The following is a 17,025-nucleotide window of genomic DNA, read 5'->3' on the forward strand; positions in this document are numbered from 1 at the left end:
CTGGAGCCGGTCGTGCTTGACGGGACTGCAGGTTGAGCAGGGGAGGGGAATTGTGTGTCCCGCTCCATGAGAGGGGAATTGTGTGTCCCACTCCATGGGAAGGGCTGAGCACTGACCCTCTTTCTGTCCGAGCTCCGGAGGATTTAATGCAACCCTCTCTAGCCCTGAAGCCAGACACTCCAGACTCTCTTTGGCAGTGCCTTAACTGATATCTGATATGCCTTTCTCTATTGTTAAAAGGGAAACATGCTGCATAATTTTCTTTTAAGGAATAAGTAACGTAAGTAAAAGCAGTGAGATGTAAAATGAATTTTCCAGTGCTAGCAGCCAGTTTTGATACTTGTGCTTCAGTGACTCTCAAGATTCTGCACAGCAATTAAAATAAAACTCCCCAACACAAACAAAAACAGCTCTTCAAAATAACTTACTGCTGGAAACACCTCGCTCTTGTGGTTCCACGGAACAAATATCAAAATAATCAAAGCTGATAGTTGGCTCTTAGCGACCTTTTCTCCCTGCTTTCCCTTCGTGGAGGTGAAGTATATAACGTAGGGCACGTTGTGGCCTTGATGCAATCTATTAAAAAGTAAATAAACTCTTCAGTTTTGTCTTTTTGGATGTGTTTTGAGCTGAATTTGCTGTTTGTTGGCGGGGATCGTTACGAGTCGTGTGCGGGGCACGGCCGGAGCTGAGCGCTGCCTTCTCTCTTGCAGAACGCCGAGATCTACAGGCTCACGTCGGCGCAGTACCACGAGGCAGCCACGGGCGCAGAGAAGTCCATCAAGTGAGAAGCCTTTTTTGTCCTTTCCAGCAGCTCTGCTTGTGCTCCCGAGTGCTCTGTGTGTAGCCTCGGGATATTCCCTCGCGTGGAGCGCGAAACCGCCTCGTGCCAGGTAGTTAAGGGGACTGAGCAGTTGTAAAGGAGCCTCCTCCCTCTGCCTGTGCTCCCCTTGACCGAATTGAGGATAAAGTTGTTAGATTTGGCAAGGGGAAACACGTGGGATGGTGTGGGCTAGAGAATGCAGATGCATGCGAGAATGGTTTCCAGGATTCCAGGAAAATGGCAGTGCAACATGGTTAATTTCTTCAAATATTGGTCCAGTATATTGGCTCACACACTGAAGCACCGGGCTAGGGCATACGAGTATGAAAAAATCACTTTTAAAAAAATCACTTTTAAGGTTTCCATTGATTGGGGAGGAAAAGGGTAAATAGCATAGATCTTTTCTGTGTAATTATAATAAATGTTTTCCTAGAATGGGTGAAATGATTTTTCTGACCTTTTTCCTCAATTTGGTATAATTAGAGGACCTTTAGTGTTGGTCATTTTTTTTTTTTTTTTTTTTTTTTTTAACATCAGCATATTTAGTATCTAAATGCCACTTGTATTTACTAGTTGTGTTATATAGCTTATTGTTCCACATGCACTAACAGCTGTCCAAGAAAAAATATTTTCTATAATTCTTTAATATTAATGAGTCCAAAGCAATTACACAGTTAGGAGAAGCACACACATCTCTGTTGGGTAAACAGTTGGCCAACATGCAGTAAACTGGAGTAGCAACATATGTAGTCCAGTTGGATTTGGTCCAGGCTGTATGGTACTTAATTGCATAAATAGATAATATAATAGTAATGAATATGTTAGTGGGGTTGTGTATTGTATTGTTCTGTCTTTACTTAAAATTATGTCTGGCTGTCAAAGCATCGTATAACCTGCTGTAATTTCACATTTTTTGTTTGGACAGTCAAGCAGTAAGTTGCTAAAGAAGCCAAAGCAAAACGCAGCTGCCACATTGTGTGCGTTTTCATACAGTTTTCCGTACTATTAGTCTGTTTTCAATAAAATTTCAAAAATTTACAGGACATCAATCTTTGACAGTCTTCAACCATTTCAGTCTTCTCTGCATTTGCTTCTGTAGTTTTGTGGTCAGTTGTTGGGACTACCCGTAACTGATCTATGGGATCATGAAGGAAGAGGTTGTGACCTTGGTTATATTCTTTACTTGCTGTTACAGTTGTTACTAAGCTATTTTTGCTGTGGTAATCTTGAATTAGGTTCCTAAGATTTAATTTGGCCTTTTCTCTGTTCCTTATGAACGTGAAGACTCATAATGTAGGTTACCCTGTGGTAATGGAAATGCAGCTTTCTCAAAATGGTTAGTGACTGAGACCAGTGCAAATGTTAGTTAATGATTTTTCTTTTAAGATCCAGAATATGTGTTATAGAGTCTCTGAGGTCCTTTCTCCTTCTCTTTGAGTTTTTAACATCTGTTAGTCTCTGGCTCTGGCCTTATTGCACAGTCTTCTCCTATTTTGAGCCTGTATAAACATGAGTCATTAGAAACGGGCAAATTCCTGTGGTTGTCCTCCTTGGAGCCCAAACAGACACCCAGCACTGGAATTTTACTATGTAAAGAGCCTTCTCGGGGCCCTGGTGAGCCTTGAGAAGAGCCAAGCTGTGTGAGACTAGTGCGACTTTTTATTCACAGTAGAAATTATCAGGAATAACCAGTATTGCCCTGAGCTGTGTGCAAGAATGTGCAATTTGGGATTGATAATGTTGTCCTCCAATAATGCACATGCTGGAAAAATCGTTGTTCTTTTGGTTGTGGGTGTGCAGGGAGCTCTCATGTCGGCTCCCGATCCTCTTTGGGGCTGGACAACACGGCGCTCTCAGGGTGTCTGCCTTGAGCAAGGGGCAGCGCGTGGCTGGGGCAAAGCGAAGGGGACTTGCTTTTCACGTCGGCATTCTTGCTTGCTTGGTAGGACTTGAAGAGTTTGCGTGTTACGAGAACCTCTTATTAGGCTTTTTAAATTCAAGCCTTGCTACTGCTTGTTTATGGTAATAAATTACAAGATCCTGTGAATTCAGTGGAAAGAATAGTTTGTTCATGTTGTTTTGCGCTTTCATATTAGACAGACGAGCCCAGTAAGTGCTAAGCTGGCTAAGACTAATTTATGCAGATCTAGTAACTTGGATGGGAAGAGCTGAAACACAGAGTAACGTGGATGGGGTTTTGTCTAGCAGGTCTGTGTGCTCCCGGGGCGCTCCGGCGTGCCGGGCTATGGCGGCCCTTCTCCAGCTGGAGAGGAGAGCGCAGCTCCTTGATCCTTCCCTCGCGTCGCCTGTTCCCTTTGGACCATCCCCATTCCCCGCAGGCTCTCGGAGCTGCCTCTCCACCTCGGGAGACAGGTCCAGCCCGTGTTTGTCATCCACTGGGCGTCTGGGGAGGGAGAGGAGGATTGAGCCGGGGCTGCTTTCCAGAGACCGTGTTGCAGCAAAGATAAGAAATATCTGAAACAAAAAGAAGTATTTTCTTGGCATTTATTGACTTCCTTAATTCCTTTATCAAAACCTACAGCTCAGCACAACTGGTTAAGTGTTCTTCGAGCCATCTCCTCTCCTTAGTGATTATATAGCATTTCAGGACTTGAAAATATTGTGTGCGCTTTTTCCCGGTGACCCTTCCCAGCACGCCTGCGAGCTGGGCGCAGGTAAGCCTTTCTATCTCCATTTGTGCAGGAACAGAAGTGAAGTGCTTAGCGCTGAGCTTCGTCTTAAATCACTGACACGGGCATTAGCTCGTGGCTCCCGCTCAAAGCTGGGCGGCTGGGCTGCTCCGAATCCTGCACCCGGAGCCGGCGCGCTCCCGTCCCTGCGCTCCTCCCGCCACATCACCTCGTTCCTCCCTGTTCTGGGCTCTGTCCAACCTGTTCCTTCCTCCCGGGAGGAGATCCTAGCAACGAGGAGCCGCAGCGCGGAGCTTTCGGCACCTTGAGCAACTTGCCCTCGGTGCTTACATGCTGTTGTGAATTGGACCATTGCCATGGACATATTGTCTCTCTGATTGTATTGTAATTGGTGCATTATTATTTTTCCCTTTTGTTAACCGACAGAATTAAAGTCTGGGGACCTAGAACTCTTTTCTTCGTCCTTCCCTGTTTAGCAAACTGTGCACATCAGTAATCACCCACAAAAGAAGCAGCGTGTAAATAAAAAGCCGGTGCTCTCCGCCCTTCACTTCGTTCCACATCTTTTTCTCAGTGTTCAGAGAGCCATGACTCAGACTGGGTTTAGAGAAGACAACTTGCTAATCCCCTCCCTGCTACAGAGAATAAAATGGCATTTCATTCCAAGCTCTATTAATGTGCTCGCTCCGGGGATAAAGCAGCACTCCCAAAAGGCAGTGGTCAATTTTTTTCTGTTGCGTTGTCTTTGTCTTCTTTTGAGTGTTACATTTAGATTAGCTTCTGAGGATTAAATGTTATTACAGTTCCTGGATCTGTTAAGGGGAAAGGGAAAAAAAAAAAAACATCAGCAAAGAGGTTATGGCTTAGCGCAGGCACTCTTGATTTATCCTCAAAATGCTTTTTTTAAAAAATTAGATTTATTTTCTTTGTGAAGCTGGTTTTATCTTATTTTTATTTTATTTTTGTAGCTGCTAAATTCGGATGCAAGTATCGGCATGGGTGGGAGTGAGCGGTCGGCTCTTCAGAAGGTAAAGCGAGCGCTGAGGGGATTAGGAAGCTGCTAAAAGATAAAACTGTTCCGAGGCTGCATTTCCCTCTGCGATCTCCTCATGGTTTGCTGAACCCTCTCTGCTGCTGCTCACCAAGGCCTCGTTGGTCCGTGTGGAGGGCCGGGAGCGCATAACCAACGTCCCTGTCTTATCCTGCTGGAGATCAGCCTCGTATCTGCTGCCAAGGAGATTCGCTCCATGTGGGACTTGGTATCTGTGAGTTCCATTTAATGGTCCTAAGATCTTTAAGCCTGACGGGCATCAGTATTTAAGGTGATTATGCTAGAGAAACTGACGCGTTGTGAGTGTCCTCCCAGGCTGGAGGGGGAACAGAGAACCCAGCCGCCTCACTTTGCGCAGGGGTGAAATGTGCCTGGATGGGCTGTCTGAGGGGAACGGGGCGTTTCAGTACTCGTGGAAATGAAGATCTTAGGAAACTGCACAACATTTTGTGGAAATGAAGACCTTAGGGAACTGCACAACATTTTGGGGCATTGATGGGGCCTCAGTTAAAATGGCAGCAGTAACCAGAAGAGAGAGGAATGCCTCATTCCACCTCACCCCGCTTTGATTTTATTTTACTTCCCTGATTGAGTAGATCTGGGAAGTTTTTAAGCCAGTTACATGGTGATACTTGAGTTTATTAACCTTGAAATCTCTTGCAAGGCCCCAGCTACCGTGACTGCCGGCACTGTGCCCGGCAGTCGAGCTCTGAAATAGATGTTATGTGGACAGTGGGGAAGCCCAAGGAGACGCAGCGCAGAGACACAGTTTTGAAATAAAATTGCTTTGGGATTTCTCCTATTATTAGATTAGAGAGATGATTAATTCAGTGTTAAAATTAAGGGCCTCTGCAATAGGGATTTGAGAGTTTTCGAGCAGAAAAGACTACTACTGCTTGGAGCTCATCTGCAGCCTTATCTCGGCATAGCACTTTTGTACCCCGCAATGACGATGCCTTTGCAGGAGAAGGGTTTGGCTCTGTCCCAGTCCTGGCTTTCCCTCAGTGCTTGGTTTGTGTTAGTTATTCGTGTTCTTGTCTGTAGTGAGTCTGCTCCATGTAATCTTCAAATAAAAGGATTAGTTCAAGTTTTGCAGTTTCTTATGGTTACAAAATTGGTCCGTAGTGGGAAATCGATGAAATGGGCTGTACAGGATGAGTTTCCCCAGACTTGTTTCAAAAGCGAGTGAAAGAGTAGATGGGTCAGTTCTTACGTTCAGGAAGACCCATCATTAAGCAATATTTCTGCTGGTGCCTTGATTTCCAATCACTGTGTATTTCCCTACTGCTCTAGCAATATAGTGTATGGAAATGAAAGTCAAATATGTGGAATGGAGTAGTGTGAATGTTCCAGGTAGCTCAGATTAGCCTCTTCCATCTGATGAAGACTGATGAGCTACCACGCTGTGGCCACGCTGTCATGTCGTCTTCCTGAGGTTCAGTTTCTGGCGTTGACTAAGATGTTGCTTCTAAATAAAAGACTTTCTTTTTTGTCCAGTTAGTAAATGATGTTCTAAACTAATGTTCACAATACCATCTTTCTTGCCATGCATCAGGAGGGATAATCAATAAATCAGTCCAATGAGCCTAGATTGCAATTCTGTTAGAATTGAAAAATTGGTATAAAACGTTAATATATATTTTCAAAATTGCAAGAACCTTTTTTCAAAGGTACATTGATAGAACTAGGGAGCCTGTAAAATTAAGAGCTGAACAGCACAGACTGGAATAGCAGAGGAAGAGGTGCCAAAGACTCCATGTAGCCTATTAGGGATGTTTCTATTGCTATCGATTTTTGCATGGAAAGCACTTGTATTCTCTAGTAATGATGCCATTATGAAGCTCTTAGTTCGGGGTTTGTTGGCAGGGCAAATCCAGATTGTTTTCAAAAGTGTGGATATTTGTGCAGCCGATGCAACAAAACTCGAGTGTACTTGGCGTGGCAGAGTATGTGGAATGCTTTGGTCGAAGCCTTGTCGTAGAGAAAATAGTGAAAACAGAAGATTACCCGTCTTTAGTGTGGGAGCTGTGTGTTGCCCCGTGCACTGTGGTGGAAGCAGGATTGATTTGTCTGGGTTTCAAAGTATTTTCCTGTGGGTTTAGATGATGGATCCACAGCGAAATCAGGACCTGCTTGTGCCTTTGCTCCCTCCCTTCCCTTGGCTTCAGCTGGGAAAGATATCTGGAATATTACTTGGTGACCTGGCTGGGTTCTGTCCTGCTGGTGTTTGTGGCCCTCCTGCTGCCCCTGGGTGGGCTGGTGGCAGGGGCACGGGGCTGATTTGTAAGGGATTGAGGCTAAAGCCGTCTGGGCGAATGGTGAATTAAAGATGTCAGAAGCAATAATGCCTGAGAAACCACTTGTTACCAGTGAATTAATGATTTGTTTGCTAATTAGCTGCCTAAGGCAAAGTTGAGGTAACACTCCTTACAATCTGGTCATTAATTCAGCAGCAACTGATTTCAAGGGCAATGCTGCTAGTTTGAACAGTCATTGTGTTCCTGCTTATGGATCATATGCTCCGTGCAAAACGTCTGCGCCTTTGCGTTCGCACTCGGAGCGATGACGGAGCGGCCAAAGGCGAGTGTGGACGGAGGAAACCTGAGAACCGTAGGTGGGAGCCGCTGCGCCCGGTGCGTCCCCTCTCCGCCGCCGAGGAGCCCTGCGCGTGCGTGGCCTGTTCTGGGGCGAATGTTGGGTCTTTAGGGACGGCTTCTCGTCCTGGTTGTGGCCACCGCGAGCCGCTGAGCGGAGCAGCCTGAGGTGGGCGCTGGGTTCGCCAACTCACAGGAGATGTTTCGCGTAAATAATGTTCCATGGGTTTTTTTGAAGTCCATGAGGGCTTCTAGAGATGATGTTTACTTTAAAAAAAAAAAAAAAAAAAAAAAAAAAAAAAAAAAAAGAACTTCCCCATAGCCTTAAATAAATAAATGAAGTCTTTGCGTTTTTCCTCCTTGGAAGCAATATTATCCGTGTTCTCGTGGGGGTTGAGTAGCTCCTAATGGCAGTCTTGCCAAGTCAGTGCTCAGCAAACCGCACAGTGTGGTAGAAGGGGGCACTGTGCTTTGAACATCGGAACATGTGCACAGAAGCAAGGGGAGCTTCTAGTAAGATGAATATTTAGTTTCACATCCAACCAGAACTTCAATGATAGCAGCTTCTTTTGCCTTTGAAATTTTTCCTTGCATCTTTGGCAGGATAAGCTGCTCCATCAGTGGGAAATACATTGATGGAGTTTTTTCTGTGTTTGGTTTTGGTCCATCACTGTTGCCTCTTAGTGTAGTCTGACGTAGAGTGTAACTTAGGGACCTTGTATAGTGGACTTAAGCACTATACACGTTCCACTTAAAACGCACTTAAAACTTGTGGAGTTTTAACTACTTTAATAAGTGCTGAAGGTTTTCTTTCTGAAAGCACACTTTGCTAAAGCTCTGACAACATTACAGGATCTGCTCCCATAGGAAAAATGCACTGACCCTGTCTGTGTCTCGTGTCCCGTGGCTGCGTTAAGGCAGTGTATCAGCTCTTCAGTTATTTTCCTTACGGGTCCCTGGCTGACCTGCAGACGTTGCAGCACTGACTGCCTAGCTATTCCTCGGGCAGTAATGCATGCATTCTGTAGCCTGCATGCATTCCCTCCCGAGCCAAGTTCTTAATCAGTTTTTACATTTTTTTTATCTGAAGAAAGAAAAGTCCCTATTTGGGTCACTTGTTGGGCTGTGTGTTTTTTTCAGATGCAGTTATTGCTTGCTATATTGCTTTTCTGCCTTGTGGGAGCTGAGCCAGCTTCCTTTTCTGATTCAGAGAACTCCTTCCAGCAACGAGGTTCTGACTCATTCCTGCCTGGCTCCCAGAGATCGCTTTGCTGCTAACTTTAGGCTTTTCATCTTTGCTAGTCAACTTTTAGTAGCTTGGCATCTTTGGAAAGAATGGTGCACGGCTTTTTGGGCAGGAGATCCAGTTCTGTCAACTTCTGTATCTCTTGGCAAGTCATGGCAGAGGCTGTAGTTTTCCCTTCCTCTTCCAAACTGGCACAATTCCTCTTAACTCAATATTCTGCAATCATCATCAGCAAAGAATTTACATCCAAACCTACATTGGAATTATCTACTTGTGGGAAAAAGTCATTATTCTGAACCACTTGCCATCTGCCTCGCAGAATGTCAGTAGATAGGATTAGCAACTGGGTTTGCAGGTTCAGTGGGACAGGGACCGTGCCTTCTAATATGGTTTTGTGCAGTATTCTGTATATTGTCCCCTTCTACCTCTCCTCCCCTGGGCCCAAAATAAGTGTCCTAAGCCTTGGATAGGGATGCCTGTTAAATATGGTTGAGATGGCATCAAGGAAAGGCCAATGAGGAGACATATAGGGAGTCTTTCAGGTGACTTGACAGTTAAATGGGGAACGACTGCTCATGTTTCGGGCTAGAACAAGAAAAGGAGAGGATTTTCTGTGGTGTTTGGGGTAGGTCAGCTAGAGAGCTCATGCGCTTTGAGCAAATGATACAATCTCTGTATCAGTTTCATCACTGAAATGGAGAGGCTATGGGTTTTTTTAAAAGTTTTCCAAATTAAATGTTGTTAATGTTATATAAAACCACTAAGTGTTTGTTTTTGAAGAATTTTTGTTACTTCACGAAGAAAATGTGGTCGGCTTAGGCTGTTTTTGCTGAACATACTGCAGTGACAGAACAGGTTGCTGACACTATTGAGATTTGGACATTTGTGTTAACTTTTGTGCTCAGTGATGAGATCTAATTATTTAAATAGGAGAAAATTTTGGAACAGCTTCTGTGCATGATTGCAAGAAAAGGAGGTAGCTGTACTGGAAAGGACGGGGTGAAGAGAGTGCACAAATTGCAGCGGGGACGTGTGGCAGCTTCAACATGCTGTCAAAACAGGAGTGGGGATGGGAAGTATCCGAGTGATAGATTTATAGGATCGCAGAGTTGCACAGAAACTCGTGGTACTTTATAAACATGCATTCATTGGGCATTCCCACCAGCGAGGTAGTGGAAAAGGCAATCAGGTGGCTTCTTCCTGAAATGCAGCTGTCTAGGGAAAGGGGCGAAGGGGACACGTTGCAGCTGCAGCGTGCTGCAAGAGGGTGACACCCTGACGTATGGAAAAGCTTTAGACAGGAGCATGGCTACCCCATTCCAACCCCGGCTGAAACGTGGAGGTAATACCCTCATTCTCATGAAAATTGTTCCAAGCTTGCACTTTTCTTTTAATCCATCTCCTTTTATGCAGTATATTACTGCTAGCTCTGCATTCGGTGCAGATCAGTGGCAAAGCCTGCTGAGCAGTGCTTTGAATGCACGAGGCCGATCAGAAATATTCCTTCCTGATTGCATCAGTTTATCCTGATGAGGCATGCAGTTTGTTTACACTGTGCTACATTATGCAGTGTAAATACTACCAAATTTTTAGTAGACTCTTGGATATCTGCTGGGTTTCTTCCATTTCTCTTGCCAAGCAGCTGCAACATGACTCTTCCCCCTTTCATTCGAGCCACGTTCCTGAGCTGGCCGGGGTCAGGGAATCCCGTAGGCTACAGCGAGGCCGTGGTGTTTGCGTTGCGGTGGGTCGGCATCCTGGAGCCCGTGCTCCAAGTTAGCTGTCCTGGCTGCTTGCTCCGTGGTGATGAGCTTGTTCCGTGTGAATGAAATGCTTCAATTGTGTTTAATTTTCTGCTGTAAATGCCACGGATGCAATAATGAGAGAGGATGGAACCTTTCTATGCGCTGTGCGTTGCATCTGTCTGGAGTTATTTTTCTGACATGTTAAAGAGAAGCCATCAGCGAGAGCCAACTGCTACCCAAGGGAGAGTGCAGTTTTACAGGTCAGTTAACCACTTATTGGTCTTTGTGTATGTACAGTGCAACCCAGAATCTCCCTGCATTTGTGTGACACAACATCCCTGAGCTTCGCCTGCGATGCACATAACGCACCCTGCTTACCCCAACGGCTACCCAGCTGCACGCAGTCTGGTCGAGCAGCAGAGCAGTTTGTCCAGTTGTTGGTGGATCTTGCAGCCTACGAGGAATTTTGAGGAACCTGCAGGGAATCTGCTCTGTTTAATTTGCTGCCTGGGCCTCTCTACTGGAGCCAGCTCCTTTGAGGTTGGCTTGTACAAGGGATCCTGCATGTCTCTCTTCACTAGTGCATGTGCCTAAATGTGTAAGTTTAGATACCTGCAGTCTGTATGTTGAGTTCTTTTTCTGAGCCAAATAGTTTACCACAATAAAAGGTGAAAAAACGGATCTTGTTTTTAACTCCCTTTGGGATCACTGTTTTACCTGGTAAAGCCAAGTGACAGTGTGGGAATCATCGCAGAGCGATGGCTGTTTTTGCATTAAGGAGCTGCCAAACCCTATAGCATTAAAGGTGTATCTAAGCTTGGCTAGTTTATTTTTTTTCAGCCGGATGTAAGCAGTAGCAAACACATCCACATCTATCTTTTCTCCTTTACTTTCCAATCCTGAGTCCGTACTTCTCCTCCCAAAGAGGGAAGCTGCCAGCAGCAGCAGCAAGAACTCAGTAGCCTTCGTTGCGCTGTGTAACACACGTCATGCCTGCAGGGTCCGTATCCTCATGGTGTTGCCTTGGTTCTTGCAATAAATGTGCATATGTGCGTGTGAGAGCCGTGTTGCTCCTTGATTAATTGCTGCCTGTTTAGCCCAGTGCTCTTCCCACTAGCCCGGAAGTTTTGATGGAAACGCTCGGAGAACCTTGCCTTAACCTCCCAGATACTCAGCACTTCTTCATAGGGTTCGTATCCACCCAGAGATGAATTTGCCAAGACAAATGAATGCAGCTCTTGACCAGAGCAGCCGTTACCTGCCACTGTAGAGCAGCCAGGAGAGGGTTAAGAAGAAAACCTCTCATGAGCCGCTAGATTGGCCCTGACTAAGATGAATGTCTAATTCACTCCCAGCGTCCTCACTGCTGCCAGTAATAAAAAGCTTGCTTCACATATTCACCCCTCTGCAGACGTTTCTCTTAAATTAAATATCAAGAGGACATATAATAGCACGATTCCACGCCAAGCCAATATTATCAGATTGATGTCAGCAGTGATAATAGAAGAAGGATAAGTTGATGAGATTTCATTTATTAAATAAAGTAAAGGGAACACGCAGCGCTAGGGAGGATTTGGTAACTCTTGGTGTGTCGGAATGCAGCAGGATGCCCCTGGCTCCGCGCTTACCTGGCGGGAGAGCGGGGAGCGCCGCGGCCTTTGTTCCGTTGGAAAAACCTCTCCCTCTCTTCCAGACAAAGCCCTGGCTTAGGCTGCTCGCTGGGAGGGGGAGAGGCACATCCGAAATCCCGGATTTCCAGCCTGCGTAGCCTCCCTTCCCACTGGGCAGCAGAGAAGAAAAGGTCTCTTTCCCCCGTGTGAGACACGCTGCTAAAGGCTTTTTTTTTTTTTTTTTCTCCTTTCTTAATATGATCCTTTCCTCGTTGCTACCTGTCATCTCTCCCTCTTCCTTCAAACAGAGGAGGACGCGGGTTATCGGTTGGATCTCTCATCCCGTTTGTCCTGCGTTTCTTTGCGAGCTCTCCCGGCGCATCCCGGGGCTGGATTTGATCCCTGCCCCTCCCACCCCGGCCCCTCTCCTGCCTTTTCCCAGCTCCCGCTCCGTTTTGGTGGCACTGGTAGGAGTCGTTTCAGGAGGCTATTCTTAACTGCTGTCCTGCTTTATAAGAGCGGTCTCTATTTTAAGCTCATCCCTACTCCACCGCATTCCTTCCCTTCCTAAGAAATAATAAAGAAGCTTCAAGAAAAAAAAGACACATTTAGCAAGAGCAGTGCAGAGGAGGGTCCAGAGGATGAGTCTTTATGAGGGGTAGTTGTTGCCAGCAGCCTTGAGCTGGGCTGAGGCTGGGAGGTGAATAGGGCTGTATGTCCCCCCTTGTATGCAAATGCAGCAACCTGAAGGGTTTTTTTTATATATAATTTTTAAAAATTAATGTAAGCAGGGGCGTGCGGTAGGTGAGAGCTGCCGAATGGGCCGCGTGCCTGAGCGGGGCCCGGGCCCTCCCGGTGTCACCAGCCCCCCGTGCTGAAGGGAAATGGCATCCTCAGGAGGATTCAACTGGTTTTGTTGGATTTCCAGTTCCCTTGTGAAGGCATTCGTCACTTGGTTCTGTTGGTAATTGCCTTCACTGACTTTGCATTACATTGCTTAGCTTCTCTAAATCTGTTTCGAGAAGCTGGTGCATAAATGGAGCTTGAGATTTTATTTCGAAGAAACAACAACTTATTGATGTGGGGCCAGTATTTTTATTTATTTATTTTTAATGGTTCTGGGTACCTGGAATGCAGTTATCCAGTAAACCCTCTATGTTGTGGGACGCAGCATATACGGACTCCAGTATTTAGGGTGCTCACTGCGCAGTGGACATGTGTGGTGCAGGGGGTCCCGTCTTGTACGGGCTGATCCGTCGCAGCCACGGGTGCTCCATGGCCTCTCGCTTGGCACTGCCAGGCCCTTAAACAGCCCCTGAGGCTGAGTATTGAGGTGTCCCCTAAGTGAGAGCGCCCCAAACTCTGCACTACTCTCTAATAAGCCCGCAAGGAAGTCCTGGCTTTAGATTTACTCTGGGTGATGAAGACTGATGCCGTAGCGGGGTACACGGAAGGAGCAGGCAGAAAAAGAAAGGCTTAATTGGCTTTGCTGGCATGTGAGCTCTGGGAACCTCCAACGTCCTCCTAAATATTTCTCCAAGGTGTTTGAATGATATCGTTCAGTTCAGGTGAATATAAGCGTTTTGTGACAGGCTGTACCTTTTTCCTCTCCTGGTTTTCCGCATGAAAATTGCAAAACGTCCTTCAGTTTAATGTAGCTGGGTTAAAAAACCTAATTTTGAAAGTCTTAACTTTTTCAATGAATTGAGGGATTTGGTGGTATTTCCTGACCTGGTATTGTTTGGTATCGTTTCCACTGTCTCAGTGATTTGATTAGAGTGATATTAAAGTTAGTGACAGAGCAAAATGCCAACATTATGAGTTTCTGAAGCTCTCTCCGAGTTCTTCTCTATTTCAAATTTTGAAATGATTTTTTTTTAAATACAGACTTTTAAAGAGCCTTTTATGATGATATTCTATTGAAAATACAAAATTAAAAATGCACACTAGCCTCTAGGAACCATGTATGGAATATATACTTCTCCAAAAGGCTGAAAGATGAGGAAAGGAGCTGGAAAAAGAAGCCTACTTGGTGTTTTTGTTGATTGCTAATCCAAACATTTTGGATCAGAATGTTTTGTACAGTGGCTCTTGTGATGTTACTGTTAAATGCGTGGTCTGGCCGTGTATGTTGGTGGTGTAACTGAGGGCTGAAGAAGTGTCTTTTGGAGTTGGTCTCAAGCAAACTATTTTGAGGAAGCAACTGGGTTGCTGATTTGGAAAGGACAGAAGAGCTTTTCCTCTTTTGTCCTTTTCCCTCACCTTCTTGACCACCCTACAGAAATGATCATGGTTGGGAAACTGAAGTCTGAGCTCTCCAAGATCTTCCAGGAGATCTTGCCCGAAGACCTCAGTACTCCTAGAAATCGGTTTGTTTTCCCTGGTGGAAAGAAACCTGCCCCAGCAGCAGGTCGGGTCTCCTCCCTGGCTCCCTTTGAGGCTGCTGCTGCTGCGTGGGCCCTGCGTTCCTGGGGCAACGAGCAGATCATTGCGGGGCCTTGGTGCCTGCCTGCGGCACCAGCGCTTTGGCACGAAGAGCTGCTGAGGTTTGGGCACGGATCTGCCCCCAGCCTGGGGCAGCAAGCGCAGGGAATTACAGGGATTTTTGCTTTGGGAGGCTGCATCGGAGAAGCGCTCTCCCCAGGCCTGTGTTTGCTCTCCTTGTGTAGAATGCACCGTGGCAGCAGTGCTGCTAATCCTGCCCGTTGTGCCGCGGGTCTGCAGCTGGTGACACTGTTGTTGTGACACTGATGACACTGGCAGCATTTTGCAATGACCGTCCCGTTTACAGGTGCTGCTGATGTGCCATATGTACATGGACACATTACGGAGTATGTAGGAACATCCCTAGCTGTCCTTGGGTTGCTGTTGATGCCACTTACGGTGTATGGGTACTAATTACTTCAGAAATGCAAAGCAGGTATCTACTCTTCCTGTTATTCCTTGCTTTCCCTGCTCACTAGGAGGACTGCAGTGTTTCCAACCACGCTGGATCATCTGAAGTGCTTAAATAGATGAGAATTCAATAGGTGGAGGTGGCTCATTCAACAAGCCCGTTCAGTCGCTCGTCACACTGTTACAGATCTGCTGGCCCAGCCGGGATTCCGAAGTCCTGCCAAAGATTTCCAATGCGATTCAGGGAAATCGTTGAACCTCTTGGATCGATTTTTCCTAACTGTAGAGGAGAAGTGATGTTTTATCTAAGGATAAAGCACAACCTCCCTGCTCCCCTAACCTAGAAAGAGTATGCTCTTTCTTTCTGCTAAGTACTCTGTATTTCTGAGCTGAAAGGCACTGTTGGCCATTTGACCTGCTGCAAACAGTTCTCCCTGGTTTCTTCATTTGCTGGGACCAGGTGGCTCCAAGAAGTGGATATTTCTGTTGCTAGTAAAGCCATAGTAAGTAGGTGAGAACCCGTGTTCATGTCTCTTCTGTTCTTGTTTGCCTTGCAGGAGGAGGAGCACTGATCCTGTCTGCTCAAGGCTGCAGTCCGAGATTCTCAAGTGCTACCAAGAAAACAAACATGAAGTGCTCAGGTGCTCGGAGCTGGCTAAGGAGTATCAGCGCTGCGTTAGCGCGGCTCAAAAGGTAACAACCACAGCCCTGTTGTGCTCCCGGGCTCTGCTGTCTTGCTTTGCACGGTGTCCTCCTAGGAGAAATATCTGAGTGCTGTGATTTCTACTGGTCAAATTGAAGATTTCGTAGAAGACAGATTTTCCTCAAGATCCTCTTTCTTTGCTTTCTCATTTCCCGCTCACACTGTGGTATGTCCCAACATCCCTTCATCAGCAAGTGCCGATGTGCTGAGCTTGCACCAAAACAGTAGTTTGGGCACTCCAAGGTTTCAAAGTCAGTCACAACGTTTTCCCCCCATTTTGCTGTCCTGCAGACGGTAGGCGAGTTCATTTTTGGCAATGTCAGCAATATTTTAAAGGGACTCTGACCAACCCTGCTGCCATCATGGGACCTCGCATTTGGAAGATGCCCTTACGGCGCGAGGAGAGCGTCCGTCAGAGATGCAGAGCCTCAATTGTGGGCTGTTACCACTAGGATGGTCTTAAGGAAAGTGATAGGAAAGACATAAGCTGCAGTTTGTGATATCCAGAGCAGGAAGGATGCTGGTTCCTAAATGAGAATTTGCTTGGTCAGATGTTGCTCTCAGACTTTTTTTTAAGGGGGGCAGAAATTCTGCAGAGGGTCCTGAGACCGTGGTAGGGAAGATCTGGGGGAAGGATGAGACCTTCTGGGGATAGAAAGCCGAGACTCCTCTTGTGGGATTACTAATGTGGAAGGGGGGAAGGTGGAGATTTCACAGAAGCCGTCTCTCTCTGTCGCATTAGCGTTGTGAAGGAAAGCTGTATGCCTGATTTAAGTATAACATGAAACAAGCTGCCAGCCGGCTCCCAGAAGAAGCCCGACAGAAGGAGATGGGAAAATTGTCAGGATGTATTAGACCAAATGTTGTTGTTAGTCCTAGTGGAATTTTTTTCCTTCCTGTTTACAAAGAAGGGCTTTGTATGTCTGCCGATCAGCAAGGTTAAGGCTGCCAGGGAAAGGGCTTTTCTCTGATACCTCTGAAGCTCCCAGCCGTGCGGGTCCCTTTCCTGTCTCCGCGTTCAGGAAAGCCGCCCGCGCCGCCGTCCTGCGCGCGCAGCCCGGGCGCATCCAGCGCCGGCCCCGTTACCTGCCGCTCCCTCCTCGCCTCCTGCACGCCGGGCTGTATCTTTAGCAAATGCATTTACCAGTACGTCGTTATTGCATGCGGTGCGGGTGGAATGTGATTACCGAGGAGGACAGATTGCATTAAAGTTGAGCGTGTTTGCAGGCTGCGGCTCCGAGCCGCCGAGAAGGGCTGGGGAGCTGCCGGCACCGAGGAGCGCGCGGGAAGCTGCGTGGCTGGTGACAGCAGAGGGCAGTGAGAGATCCTGCAATCTTGGAGCTTTCTTGCGTTTGTGTAGCGAGGTGGCTTTTAGCATGTTCTCTTGATAAGGCAAAAATGGGGTCGTCTTGATTCCCAGAGTGTCCCGTGGACTTGGAAATATTTTTGCTGCTGTTTTAGAAACTTCCTGGAAGGATCAGTGCCTAGGACGCTGATTTGCTGTGTGCAGGAAAGGTGCACACAGCAAGGTGACCGAAAATCTCCTTGCTGTGTTTTAAAAGAGACTAGGAAATGGGTAACAGAGTCTTGCAGCTAGATAGAGGGCTGAAAAGATTCTGCAAGAGCAAATGCAAATAAAACTCACAGATAAGCCAGGATATCTACTGGGGTTTCTGTTATCCAAGGACAGCTCAAGCCCTGACAACT

The 17,025-nt window shown here is 46.5% G+C and overlaps 1 protein-coding gene across 2 annotated transcripts in view; it reads left to right on the top strand.

Annotated features, from left to right (window-relative positions):
• The window catches only part of CHCHD6 (coiled-coil-helix-coiled-coil-helix domain containing 6), a 98,819-nt gene that overhangs the window by 53,971 nt on the left and 27,823 nt on the right, over positions 1 to 17,025 (top strand). For both annotated transcript variants that reach the window (XM_088528182.1, XM_088528183.1), the window contains 2 exons: positions 714 to 784; positions 15,173 to 15,308. In XM_088528182.1, the coding sequence (XP_088384308.1) occupies positions 714 to 784; positions 15,173 to 15,308 (207 nt within the window). The remainder of the gene's footprint in view (positions 1 to 713; positions 785 to 15,172; positions 15,309 to 17,025) is intronic.

This window comes from Tinamus guttatus, unplaced genomic scaffold (genome assembly GCF_059628265.1).
Source record: "Tinamus guttatus ecotype Peru unplaced genomic scaffold, ASM5962826v1 Tinamus_guttatus_pri_ptg000307l, whole genome shotgun sequence".
NCBI lineage: Eukaryota > Metazoa > Chordata > Aves > Tinamiformes > Tinamidae > Tinamus > Tinamus guttatus.